The 14927-nt window shown below is 46.8% G+C and overlaps 1 protein-coding gene across 2 annotated transcripts in view; it reads left to right on the top strand.

Moving 5' to 3' along the window:
• Positions 1 to 14927, top strand: part of LOC147021458 (carbohydrate sulfotransferase 8-like) — a 48969-nt gene that overhangs the window by 13715 nt on the left and 20327 nt on the right. Inside the window, exon 1 of one of the 2 annotated variants that reach the window (XM_085891412.1) lies at positions 13304 to 13412. The exons of the other annotated variant lie outside the window; for it this stretch is intronic. Coding sequence (XP_085747538.1) covers positions 13318 to 13412 — 95 coding nt within the window. The 5' untranslated portion in view covers positions 13304 to 13317. Of the gene's footprint in view, positions 1 to 13303; positions 13413 to 14927 lie in introns of those variants that run through there. 2 annotated transcript variants of the gene reach the window in all.

The raw sequence follows: 14927 nt of genomic DNA, 5'->3' as shown, positions 1-14927 counted from the left end.
GCCATTATTACCACCACCAACCACGTCTCAACAGCCATCACAACAACAACCACCAACCACAACGCCGCTTCACCACAACCGCCACGACCTTTACCGTCACAACTCGCCACCATCGCATCACCGTCATCTCGCACCACTCGTGGGCACCGATGCTGGACTCGTGTAGAGCGCGCACCGAGCAGCGTGTTCAAAAGCATCGCGGACTTTCCGCAGAAAAACGGATCAAAAACGACTCACGCCCACTTTTGTTCCGTCCAATCGGTGAGCGAGGGGCGATTTGGCCCCGCCTCCAGGGCGTTGGAGGGCGGTCGCTATATGCAAATTCATGGATCAAAAAGCATTCACGCCCACTTTTCCTCGGGCCAATGGGGAGCCAGCAAGAGAGGTGAAAGGTCGGAGGCAGAGGGTCAAAGATGAAGGAGCGAGGCCACGGGGGATATAAGGGGCCGCGTTCGTCAGTCGAGGCAGTTCAGTTCGCAGGAGGAAGAGTTGAGTTGGAAGCGGAGGAAGAGTTGAGTTGAAGCGTCAGTCCAGTGCAGTTGGGGGTTCGCGGAGTCGGAGTGAAGACGACGGAGCTGTGGAGAGGCGGCGGCGGCGGCGGCGAAGGCGGACGAGGGGGTGCTCGCGTCAGATTTGAGGAACTGCGGAGGGAAAGGCCGGCAGCGCGACCGAGGTCGTGGTGGAGACGCTCGTCGCGGGACCCAAGATTTTTGTGAAATCCTCCTTTCCCCGAGCATCAGCAACCCCCTCCTGTTTCCCCCCGCGCTGAGATAGTGCGACAAAAGGGGGCCCCCTTCCCACCCCCTACCAGACACTGTCCGCGAGGCCCGCGGAGTTGAGGCACCACCGCCGCTCCGCGTCTCATCATCAGACGGGTAGGCCCGACACGATCTCGGCCCCAGGCCCGCCTACCCCCTCATCCTGGAGGGTGGTTCTCTTTTCTTTTGCTTTGGGAATATGTGTTGACGGCGCCGTCTGTGAAGTAAAATTGTATAAGTGTTGCCGAGTGCCCGGTAGTCGGATAGATCTGCATTGTCGCATTTGCTTTTTGTCTTCTTCTTTTCCATGTGCTTTTGGTGGAATTGTATATGTGTGCTTTCCGTTCATCGCGAAATAAATGTGCTTATTATTGAACTGTTTTCCCGCTTCGCTTCGTCATTTCTTTCATTGAATCCCCATCTTGCTTCACGTAAAGGGTTGGTCGGGGGCTAAGACGCCCGATAATTAATCGAACCGTCGAGGCCGACGAATAACACCGCTCGGTTATCCCGATAGTACGGAACGGGTCGCTTAAGTGGCCCGTGTCCGAAGTCGACCTGCGGCGAGGTGCGATCGCCCGGTCTACCCTCCGTGTGGGTACTTAGGTAGGTCGAATTTGGCGAGCAACCCTATCCCACGCGGGGGCCGATTGGCTCGATCGCGGTGAGACCGAAAGGTCCACCCGTGACTGGTTCCCGGCGTTAGTCCGAGAGGGTCACGACTGGATTGTCCGTCCGGTGGGCGACGTGCCGCGATTCGAGTTACGTGGCCGTCAGCACGCCGGCAGGCGCGAATCCGCAACAATATATATGTGTGTGTATATATATATATATATATGTATATGTATATATATATATGTATATATATATATATATATATAAATATGTGTATATATATATGTATGTATATATATGTATGTATATATATATATATATATATATATATATATATATATATATATATGTATATATATGTATGTATATATATATATATATATATATATATATATATATATATATATATATATATATATATATATATATATATATATATATATCTACATATATACATATATATGTATATATCTACATATATGTACATATATATATATATATATACATATATATATATATATATATATATATATATATATATATATATATATATATATATACATACATACATATCTTCTTCTTCTTTCGGCTGCTCCCGTTCGGGGTCGCCACAGCGGATCATCCATCATGATCCGCATAATGATATTTGGCACAGATTTTACGCCGGATGCCCTTCCTGACGCAACCCTGGTCGCCTCTTACGACACAGGGATATGGTACACCTATTCTAACTGGGGTATACACCGGCCCAGTACACTGGTACTCACTTCGCCGACCTCGGAAGGATGACAGGCTGAGTCAACCCCCTGGTGTATTAATTCAGTGGCCCAACGAGGCTTGAACTCAGGACCTTTTGGATCCCAAGCCACTGCCCTAACCACTGCGCCAACACCAGGCTATATATATATATATACATATATATATATATATATATATATATATATATATATATATATATATATATATATATATATATATATATATATACATATTGTTGCGGATTCGTGCCCGCCGGCGTGCGAACGGCCACGTAACTCGAATCGCGGCACGTCGCCCACCGGACGGACAATCCAGTCGTGACCTTCTCGGACTAACGCCGGGAACCAGTCATGGGTGGACCTTTCGGTCTCACCGCGATCGTGCCAATCGACCCCCGCGTGGGATAGGGTTGCTCGCCAAATTCGACCTACCTAAGTACCCACACGGAGGGTAGACCGGGCGATCGCACCTCGCCGCAGGTCGACTTCGGACACGGGCCACTTAAGCGACCCGTTCCGTACTATCGGGATAACCGAGCGGTGTTATTCGTCGGCCTCGACGGTTCGATTAATTATCGGGCGTCTTTGCCCACGACCAACCCTTTACGTGAAGCAAGATGGGGATTCAATGAAAGAAATGACGAAGCGAAGCGGGAAAACATTTCAACAATAAGCACATTTATTTCGCGATGAACGGAAAGCACACATATACAATTCCACCAAAAGCACATGGAAAAGAAGAAGACAAAAAGCAAATGCAACAATGCAGATCTATCCGACTACCGGGCACTCGGCAACACTTATACAATTTTACTTCACAGACGGCGCCGACAACACATATTCCCAAAGCAAAAGAAAAGAGAACCACCCTCCAGGATGAGGGGGTAGGCGGGCCTGGGGCCGAGACCGTGTCGGGCCTACCCGTCTGATGATGAGACGCGAAGTGGCGGTGGTGCCTCAACTCCGCGGGCCTCGCGGACAGTGGCTGGCAGGGGGTGGGAAGGGGGCCCCCTTTTGTCGCACTATCTCAGCGCGGGGGGAAACAGGAGGGGGTTGCTGATGCTCGGGGAAAGGAGGATTTCACAAAAATCTTGGGTCCCGCGACGAGCATCTCCACCACGACCTCGGTCGCGCCGCCGGCCTTTCCCTCCGCAGTTCCTCGAATCCGACGCGAGCACCCCCTCAACCGCCTTCGCCGCCGCCGCCTCTCCACAGCTCCGTCCTCTTCACTCCGACTCCGCGAACTCCCAACTGCGAACTGCCACTTCAACTCAACTCTTCCTCCGCTTCCAACTCAACTCTTCCTCCTGCGAACTGAACTGCCTCGACTGACGAACGCGGCCCCTTATATCCCCCGTGGCCTCGCTCCTTCATCTTTGACCCTCTGCCTCCGACCTTTCACCTCGCTCCCCATTGGCCCGAGGAAAAGTGGGCGTGAATGCTTTTTGATCCATGAATTTGCATATAGCGACCGCCCTCCAACGCCCTGGAGGCGGGGCCAAATCGCCCCTCGCTCATCGATTGGACGGAACAAAAGTGGGCGTGAGTCGTTTTTGATCCGTTTTTCTTCGGAAAGTCCGCGATGCTTTTGAACACGCTGCACGGTGCGCGCCCTACACGAGTCCAGCATCGGTGCCCACGAGTGGCGCGAGATGACGGTGATGCGATGGTGGCGAGTTGTGACGGTAAAGGTCGTGGCGGTTGTGGTGAAGCGGCGTTGTGGTTGGTGGTTGTTGTTGTGATGGCTGTTGAGACGTGGTTGGTGGTGGTAATAATGGCGGTTGGTCCAAAATAAAGATAGTAAAAGAAAAACGGCTATCCTGAAGAGTCGCAGCCCTCATGAATGACATTTATTCCCTCTAGACAACGGGTTTGGGCCTAACTACACATATACTTACCGAGATATCTCACCTAAGGGACCTGAATGGTGGTTTGCGAATTTGGTCAACCACAACAATATATTTATATACATACATATATATATATATATATTTATATATATATATAGATAGATATATATATATGCATATATATATATGTATATATATATATATATATATATATATATATATATATATATATATATCTCTCTCTCTCTCTCTCTCTCTCTCTCTCTCTCTCTCTCTCTCTCTCTCTCTCTCTCTCTCTCTCTCTCTCTCTCTCTCTCTCTCTCTCTCTCTCTCTCTCTCTCTCTCTCTCTCTCTGGATGTATCTGGACAGTGGTTATGTCCGGATGGGAGTTTGTCTCCAGACATGTCTGGGTGGTATTTATATCCTAACAGGAGTTTGTCTCTAGACGTGTCCTGGCGATGTTTATGTCTGGATGGGAATTTATGTCTGGAGGGATCCGGGTGGTGTTTGTCTCCAGACAACTTGGCTCCGGACGAGTCCGGGCGGAATTTTTGTCCAGGAGGTGTTTGTCTCCGAATGTCTCTGGGTGGTGTTTATGTCTGGACGGGAGTTTGTCTCCGGACATATATCTCCAAATGTGTCTGGATGGTGATTATGTACAGGCGGGGTTTATCTCCAGACGTGTCCAGATGGGAGTTCATCTCTGGACGTGTCCGGATCAGAGTTTGTCTCCGTATGTGTCCAGATGGGAGTTTATTTCCAGACATGTCCAGATGGGAGTTTGTCTCCAGATATGTGTGGATGGGTTTGTCTCTGGACATTTGTAGATGGGAGTTTGTCTCCGGATGTGTGTGGGTGGTGTTCTTATCTGGACGGGAGTTTTTGTCCAGGCGGTGTTTATGTCTGGATGGGAGTTTGTCTCCGGACATGTCCGAGCAATGTTTGTCTCCAGACAGCTTAGCTCCAGACGCGTCCGGGCGGTGTTTTGCTCTGCACTGTGTTGATCTCCGGACATATCCGAGCGGTGTTTGTCTCTGGGTGGTATTTACACGATGACCAGTGGCAAATGGATTTCAGACATTATTTTGTTTGCATCTTCACTGTTATTCCATGCAGAATCATTTTGATGGCAGTGTGAATTGTAATTGACGCTCCACCACACATCTGCCTTCCCTTCCTCTCACTGCCTTCCCTCCTCTCCCCTCCCTCCTCTCCCTCCTTTCTCACTCCCCCTCCCTCCTCTCTCTCTTTCCCCCTCCCTCCTCTCTCTCTTTCCCCCTCCCTCCTCTCTCTTTCTCCCTCCCTCCTCTCCCTCTCTCTCTTTCCCCCTCCCTCCTCTCTCTTTCCCCCTCCCTCCTCTCTCTTTCTCCCTCCCTCCTCTCTCTTTCCCCCCTCTATCACCTCACTCTGCCTCCACCCCTCTATATCACCCCCACTTCCCCCCTCCCCAATTCAGTGTTCCCTTCAGCGAAGCAACGGGTGGTATTTGCTAGTTTTCTCTCCGAATAAAAGGCAATGTGTGTGTGTGTGTGTGTGTGTGTGTGTGTGTGTGTGTGTGTGTGTGTGTGTGTGTGTGTGTGTGTGTGTGTGTGTGTGTGTGTCAGTATGTGAGTGTCAGTATGTGAGTGTGTCTCCTCCATAACTCCAAAACCATAAAATCTAGCAGCCTGAAACTTTGCAAGCGTACGAAGAAAACTCCAAGGAAATGCAAGAGTGAAAATTGGGTGTTTGCGTTGATTAAAACACCACTTTTGAAGATAATTAATGGCCTTATTTTAATATATCCTTCATCAGGCAATCCTCAAAAACAACTTAAGTGTTGTTGTTGGTGGTGGTGGTGGTTATCTGAACGGAACTAGAAAAATAAAGAAGGCACTTCCGGCGTGGCCGGGATGGCTGAAAAGCTGGAGTCTTGCTTATGTTACATGGTATCAGAATTGATCTGCAAGTAACTCCGTTCATTCATGCCATCTGAATCTGGTATCTGAGATACATAAACTATGGCATTCGTTAACTTTGAGCACCCCCACGATTGACTGGGATCCGGCTTCATTATATCAGGAATTTGTTTGATTTCGAAATCACGTTGGATTTGTTTTTGACAGTCCTTTGGGTGATCTGCCTGATAAACCCAAGGCAGGCTGGCTTGGAACATGGATTGGAGAACAAGGATGAGAGATACACAAGACTTTTGAATGGATTGAAGGTGGGAAGGATGACCCCAACAAGATTCTGGATAAATTTGAATTGTATATTCATCCCCCCCAAAAAAGCACATTGCAAGGGATCTGCTGTTCAAGAGGAAACAAAGCTCCGAGGAATCGTTTGACAACTTTGTTAAGGACTTGCGTCTCATTCTCTTGGACTGTGAGTATGTGTGATCTGAAGATGTGCTTGTGGATATGATTATCCAAGGCGTGTATGAGGAGAAGGTCCAGGAGCACCTGCTAGACAGAGGTGAGGAACTTATGCTGGCCAAAGCTCTTCAAGTGGGTCAGCAATATGAGCTTTCAAGGACTCAAGTTTGCATTGTCCATGATGAGGACACGAGTGTAGCTACAGTACACTACAAACAAGCGAGGCTGAAACCACAATTGAACGCAGCACCACAACTGCCATCATGCAGATCAACCCCGTATAGACCCCAACGTAAGGACAGCTACCACCACTGTGGTAAGTATCCTAACCATGCACAGAATCACGGTGAATGCCCAGCAATTGGATCCACCTGCTTTTATTGCAAGAAACCGAACCATTGGCTTGCAGCTTGCCGTCGACATGCCAGCATACACTCAGTTGGACTGTCCTTGTGCTGATACAACCAAGTACATGGATGAAATCAATGGGAAAATTCTACAGATCTGTGCACTGCAGACAATGGCTGCATCACCAGGTGATAAATGGAAGCAGTTTCTCATGGTATCAGGAAGGCAAGTGACCTTCAGAATTGATACCGGAGCTTGCTGCAACACAATGATACTATCTGATTATCAACGTCTCATGCACACTGCCAGACTCTGTCAATCAGCAAAGGTATTGTGTACCTACTCAAATCACAGGATAAAACCCATAGCAGCCATGGATCTTCCTATTCAGTACCGTGGCAAGACATTCACCACAACATTTGAAGTGGTCGCTCTCTCAGAGGAAAACATAATATCCGGAGATACAACTGAATTTCTGGGTCTGATGATCAGACTTAATTCCATTGGAACTGAAATGGACCCCGGTGGCATTCTTGCTGAGTTGAACGAATATCTGGACCTAGTGCGAACTACTGGAACTCTGCCAGGCATGTATACAATTACATTGCAACCTGGTGTGAAGGGAGTAGTACACACTTCGCGGCAACAACCAGCTTCCCTCTTGCCACATTAAAACCCGACTGAGGAAGATGGAATTTGATGAATACATTGCCAAAGTTAATGAACCATCTGAATGGGTCAGCTCAATAGTGGTATCTCTCAGAAATGACAAACTGAGAATCTGTCTTGATCCATCTGATATGAACAGTCATCAAGGGGGAGCACCATCCCATGCTAAAGTTGAGGAGGTTGTTGCAAGTATACCTGATGCCAAGGTGTTCTCAGTGCTTGGCACAGTCAGGTTTCCTACAAATCAAACTGGATGAGGAATCGTCCTATCTGACGTGTTTCAACACACCATTCAGTTGGTACAGGTGGTTTCGGCTTCCTTTAGGACTGAAATGTGCACCTGAAATTTTTCAAAGGATTATGGACCAGATGATTGAAGGCATAGATGGAGCATTCGTGATCATGGATGACGTTCTTGTAGTTCATCCAAACATTGAGTTGCATGATCGAATTCTGAAAAAGGTTATTGAGAGAGCAACAAATTACAATCTGAAGTTGAATCTGCAGAAGTGCAAAATCCACCAGTCACAGGTACAGTACATAGGACACATACTGTCTGCTGATGGATTATTGACTGATCCGGCCAAAGTTGAGGCAGTTCATAGTATGCCGATTCCGACCAATAAGGAAGCTGTGAGGCACTTCATTGGATTTATCACGTATCTATCAAAGTTCAACCCTTGGTGATGTGACGAGTTAGCTCCACTCCGAGAGCTGCTGAAATCAAACGTTGAATATCAATGGCAACCGGCTCAAGCAAGTGCATTTGAGAGACTGAAGGAACTTTGCTGTTCTCTGCCTGTTCTTGCTTTGATGTTCTTGCTTGTTCTTGTACTTTGATGTTAACAAACCAGTCGAGATTCACTGTGATGCTAGCTGAAGTGGACTTGGTGCAGTTCTCTTGCAGGACAACCGACCTGTTGCATACAGTTCCAGGACCCTTACAGAGATGGAGACACAGTTTGCACAAATAGAGAAAGAGATGCCATCCATAGTTCATGTCAGCAAGAAGTTCCATTACATTGTTATATATTTGGGAAACCAGTCACCGTCTACAATGACCGTAAGCCTCTGGAAATGATCGCCAAGAAGCTGTTGCTGTCCGCTCCGGTGACACTGCAGGGCATGCTACTACAATTGCAATGTTATGACCTCAACATGCAGTTCAGAAGAGGGGAGAATATGCAACTTCCAGACACCCTTTTTAGAGCGCAGCTGTCAGATACTCATTCAGAACTGGACAACTTGGAGCATATTTCAATGCTGGACTTTCTATCGATCTCTGATGAGAGGTATGCGGTTCTTCAAAAAGCTACTCAGTCAGAACTCGGTCGTTTACAGTCCATGATTGTTGATGGATGGCCAGAGGCCAGGCGAGGTGTATCATTCTGTCTTCGATCATACTGGGATTCCCGGAGTGAACTTTTGGTTTCGGATGGCATCATATACAAAGGCATGTGAATTGTTGGACCACCTACTCTGAGACACCACATGCTGAGCCTGATTCACGAATCGCATCTTGGAATAGTCAAGTGAAAGGAACGAGCTAGGGAGGTTCTATCCTGGCCCTGCATGAATGCGGACAAAGAGCAAACTGTTCAGAACTGTTCCAAGTGTGCAGACTATCAAAATCGCCTGCCTGCTGAGCCCCTGAAACCGACTCCTACACCGAATCTATCATGGAGTGAAATTGGCATAGACCTGTTCCAGTTTGATGCTAAGACACACCTGATAACGGTTGACTATATTACTCCAAATTCATTGCGGTGGATGAAGTGAAGGATTTACGCTGCAGTACAACTCTTGAGTGGCTAAAAGCACAGTTTAGTCGACACGGTCTACCGGAGACTCCACGGAGTAATAATGGGACTAAGTACAACTCACAACTTGTGAGGAAATTTTGCAAAGATCATGGAATCATTCTTAGAACATCTAGCCCCAGATATCCACGTTCAAATGGAGAGGTAGAGAGGGCGGTACAAACAGTAAAACGACTCTGGTGAAAATCTACAGACAAGCACCTGGCCTTGCTGGAATATCGCACAACACCACTGGAAGGCATTCATCTATCACCGGCTCAACTACTGATGGGAAGACGTTCAAGGAATACCCTTCCCATTGCCCGAGGTCTTCTGGTGCCGAGAGCTTATGACCGTGATGCTGTAAAAGGGCACTTCGACCTGGAAAAAGCAAAACAGAAGTTCGACCGTGATCGTCACTCACTCAAAGATCTTCCACCATTACATCAGAATGATGAAGTTAGAATGGAGCCTCCTACGGGTTCCAAAAGGTGGATACCAGCTGTGATTGTGAAGCAGCATTCTGAGCCACGTTCGTAGGTTGTTCGGTCCCGAGAAACAGGTGACACGTATCGCCGTAACCGGCGACATTTACGTAAGAGAACCAGTGTAGCCCATGAGGGTGTTACTCTCGATCGGTCTTTCGTTGATACTGATAACGCTACCAGTGAAGCCCATGATGGCTCAAGCTGTTTGTCAGACATGAAGCCTCCACCTGGTGACACTGCACCTACTTTAGATCTGGGTGAGCCATACAGAGCAGTCACCTTGTCAGTGTCTACAGCTCGCCCAGTTACCCCATGCGTAACTCGTACTCAAAGTGGTCGTATCAGTCTTCGACCAAACAGACTTGACTTGTGATGAACTGTGAATGTTACCCTCGTTAAGTTTGGATGTTTCCTCGCACTGAATTGGATTTGATTTGTTGCAAGGTAATGTTGATTGAAGTGTTTGATCTGTTGTTTCGTTTTCGGACTGAGTTGGACTTTGCAAGCGATTAATGTATCCACAAATTTTATGATCTCTGATTCTATTTCTCTTGCTGAATTGGTTTGAGTTCCGTACTATTTGCTCATGTAATAATTACTTGTTCAACGCTCTTGTCCATCTTGAAGGGGAAGATGTATGTTTGAAGTGCCTGCAATTCAGAAACAACTTTAGTGTCGTTGCTTATTTGAACGGAACTAGAAAAAATAAGGAAGGAAATTTCGGCGTGGCTCAGATGGCTGACAAGCTAGAGTCTTGCATATGTTACACTAAGCATTATTACAAAATGTAGCTACAGATTTGAAAGTATCAGTAGTTCTGACTCCCCCAAAAAGTGTTGATTTGTGCATTTCTGGGCGCATAGTTGTTTTGAGGGTAGTTGGTAATCGCTTGCCAAGCCAGGCGTTCCGTTGGAGTGCTTAAGCCACTTACCGACCTGCACATGACAGTTTGTGTCCTAATTGAGATGTACAGTAGACAGTTACTCCAAGGTCGAGGTACGTACACAGCACACACGGACATGGTACATATGGGTACATTTGGATCTGTACGGACTCTCCGTGGGTGTGTGGACATGCCGTGTCTGTAACGGGTTCCATGGTGACAGAGTTTCATCCCCTATCTTATGGAGGTTCTATCAGGTTTTCCTTTGTCCTCGCACCTGTTTTCAAGCATTTGGTTCTCGGATTTGCTTTACAAAGGTTAAATGTTTTTCTTTGTGAGTTTCAACGCAAAATATATTTGATAACATCCAATTTCTGAGCCGTTTGTCGTATTAACGCATTTTCCAAATTACCGAGACAATCTTTTTTCTCCCCGTCACACTCAGCTGTTTATAAAGATAAATGTGTGTGATCATCTTCCTGAAACGTCGATATAAATGTAACGTTGTGTTTCGGTGAAAACTTCTCAAAGTTTCTGGGTTGTGTGCAGTACATACTGTAGTCGGGAATCACACTGACTCCAACCTGTTGGTTCCCGAAAAATTGACGACAGTGTGTGTGTGTGTGTGTGTGTGTGTGTGTGTGTGTGTGTGTGTGTGTGTGTGTGTGTGTGTGTGTGTGTGTGTGTGTGTGTGTGTGTGTGTGTGTGTGTGTGTGTGTGTGTGTGTGTGTGTGTTATTTATAAAGCATAACATATTCTCTCTGATAACTCCTTTACACCCCCCCCCTCCTCTCTCCCTCTCTCACCCTCTCACACCTCTCCCACCTCTCTCTCTCTCTCTCTCTCTCTCTGTCTCTGGACGTATCCGGATGGTCGTTGTGTCTGGATGGTGGTTATGTCCGGGCGGGGTTTGTCTCCAGACATGTCCGGATGGTATTTAACTCCGGACGTGTCTGGATGGGAGTTTGACCCCAGACATGCCTGGATAGGAGTTTGTATCCGCACATGTCCTGACGGTGTCTATACCTGGATGGGAGTTTGTGTCCGGGCGGTGTTTATGTCCGGATGGGAGTTTGTCTCCAGACATGTCCAGGCGGTGTTTGTCTCCGGACGGTTTGGCTCCAGACACGTCCGGGTGGCATTTATGTCCAGGAGGCGTTTGTCTCCAAACGTATCTGGGCGATGTTTATGTCTGGACGGGAGTTTGTCCTCAGACATGTATCTCCATATGCATCTGGATGGTGGTTATGTCCAGATGGTATTTGTCTCCAGATGTGTCTGGGCAGTGTTTATGTCCGGACAGCAGTTTGTCCCCGGACGTGTCCGAGCGGTGTTTTATTTGTCTCCGGACGTGCATATCGATGTTTGTCTCTGAACTGTGTTTATCTCCGGACATATCTGGGTGGTGTTGTCTCTGGGGTCGTATTTATAGTATAACTGGAAGAAAATGGATTTTAGACATTATTTTGTTTCCATCTTAATTGTTATTTTATGCAGAATCATTTTGATGAGACGGTATGAATTGTAATTGATGCTCCACTGCTCCACTGCACATCTGCCTTTTCCTCTCATCTCATCGCCTCTCCTCTCCTCGCTCCCCCTCCCTCCTCTCTCACTCCCCCTCCCTCCTCTCTCGCTCCCCTCCCTCCTCTATCTCCTCACTCTCCCTCCACCCCTATCTCCCCCCTCTTCCCCCCCCTCCCATCCCAGTGTTCCCGTCAGCGAAGCGATGGGTGGTATTTCCTCACCAATACTCATAAAAGACCGTGTGTCATATTTTTTGTCTAATAATTACGTACATCCATTCATTAATTAATTATGTACTATTGGAATGTATATTTTGACCCTTTTGACTGCTGAGACCTCTTCGACCTTTGAAGACCATTTGAGACCCTGAAGTCCATCAAGACCACCAAGACCCCCAAATCCCTTTATTAGTTTAGCTGAAGTATTTATAATTATTATAATTAGTTTAGCTGAACTTTAATCAGGTGAGCATATGTGATTGAGCAGTGTCTGCAGGTGAGTGAGTCAGTAAGTCCACAAACACTTCAGTCATTATCACTTGAACCAAACACACGATTTTGACGAAACTTGGCCACAAGCTTCCTATCTGATGCCTAATGAAAGTTTATTCACCACATCAAAATCTGCGCTCATTAAGGGAGTTTATGGGGAGGGGAGGGGGGTTCACCCCCCCAAAAATAGGTATTTTCTCTCTCTTCTCCAAACTACACACTCAATTTTGATGAAACTTGACCACAACCTTCATCACCCATGATGTACCAAAGTTTGTTCACGGCATGATAAAATTCAGGGTCGAAGGGAGTCTGCGGGGGCTTTGAATGACTGTTGCTCCTGATCCAAATGAGCTTCAGGACATGCGGTCCTATTTTTATGATTTGGATTCCAAGGTTTCCAGGCTCATGGGAAACATATTGTTTTTGGTCAGATGAGCAAAAATGTCCAAGGCCATGAAGACAAATGAAAATTTCGGCCAATGGACCAATGGGCCCCCTAGTATGTTTAAATGTATGTCCTGAGGTTTGATTTACATAACTCTGCATTGACCAGGCTCAGCATAATATCAAAGTTAATCTATTTTGCCTCTTCCTTGAGTTCTGAGCAGTTTTTATGTATCTTTACAATGGCATTTGCACACGAACCCTGCCCCATGGAGTAAGGATTGGATCAAATGCTCCTCCCATGGTGTGGGTTGTGCATGCCAATCTTGTTTACTCACTCAGAGAGGATTGCAAAGTTAGCCACGTTATTGCTTGCTATTTTGCACATGGATTGGATATTCAATATTTCTGGTGGTATATGTGGAGTTTTGCTCGTGGTGATTGACCGGGGTGTACCTCGTGTGAAGGCAGGCATGCAAAGGTATGCATGATTGTATCTGCAATGGGTATGTATGATTGTAACAGGTATGTACGATTGTCTGGGAGATGTGGCAATCTCATAGGCCAGGATGTGCTGCCCTGTCCCAACTGCCACACATTAATTCTGGGAATGACAGCCACAGCGAGAACAACTACATCAATGTCTACTCGAAGTGGAGTTACTTTCTTGAAACCTTCGCTTTCAACATGAGCTGTGTGCAGGAGCATTTGGGTATCTGCTTCTTCATGGCTGCAAGGAGAAAGATGGCTTGTATCTGGTTGATAGCTACACAAAACATTGGGTCTCTGTGTGGCTTGTATGTTGCTTGTATGTTGCACTTGCTTGTATGTTGCAATATGCACAGCATTCCTTGGCAGAAATGCAAAGCTCCAACTTGTCATCGACTCAAAGAAACTGCTGCCAGTTTGCTGGTAGGCAATTTGACTCTTTAACTCTTATTCTTGCTTCTTTTCCACACTTTGTTCTTATCTGTGATTTGAAGCTGTTCTCAAAATGTCAATCCCACTCTTTGTGCACTCGATTATCCCTTTTGATTTGGCCCTGGATGCATGGTTTGAAGAACTTCAATCTATTGTCAAAGGTTTTAACACCAGATGGTTTCACCATATTGACAACTGCAGCTCCATCAAGGCTGATGACATCAGTCTCTGGAAAATCACTTTGGATATCACCACAGACTTCAAAACAGTTCAAGAGGTCAGAATTTTTTTTACCAGAATATAGACTGCATGGACACATAGAGGTCGAAACCATTTTTGTTATTGCATCATGTCTTCTTGTGAGGATATTGAAGAAAATGTTTTTCACTAATGGTGGCATCAAAATGGCTGCCAAGGTCGACAGGTGGCATTTTCACAAGAACAGCTCAAAAAAGAAAGAGAGAACAGCTCTACATCAAAAAAACTTTAGGTGTGCAATATCTACATGTGTGCCAAGTTTAATACTTTTATGAAAAGTCACAATTCTTGAAAAAATCGACTGGACTATAAGAGGTATTGTCATATTTGTGGTGTCCGAAGTGCAGTGGAACATGGGAAGCAAGAGTGTTAGCAGCAACTCTGCTTTATTGTGCGTCCTCATGTACATTCCTGCCACCCCTAGCGGGCGAATCATGATATATGAAAACCCAATCACGTGATACAGCACACCCTCCCCTCGTAAAATGACAAGTCAAATGACGAAAGGACAATCATAACATGACCAACCGAAACCAATCAACACTCAAAATCCTCCAAGTACTGTGGTCGCTTCCTGACCTGCCTCGGGCGGGCAGCGACCCCAGACGGCCCAGGCTCAGATGGCTCCCGGCTCGGTCGATGTTACACCCTCGCCGGACTTGCCCCATCCGCAATAACAACCGCCCCCGGCCGACCAACCTACCCGTCGTCCTCGGGCAGGACTGAATCAGGTGAAGACCCCGTGGGCGTCGGCACGTCCGGCCCTGGCGATACAACGTCTAGCCACGGAGACAACACAGGAGGGGATCCCACATCG

Source organism: Eptatretus burgeri, chromosome 8, assembly GCF_056783735.1.
Source record: "Eptatretus burgeri isolate ZD-2024b chromosome 8, Ebu_testis_v1, whole genome shotgun sequence".
NCBI classification, from domain to species: Eukaryota; Metazoa; Chordata; class Myxini; order Myxiniformes; family Myxinidae; genus Eptatretus; species Eptatretus burgeri.
Note: the sequence above shows the minus strand (reverse complement) of the source record. Positions and strands in the feature narration are given on the sequence as shown.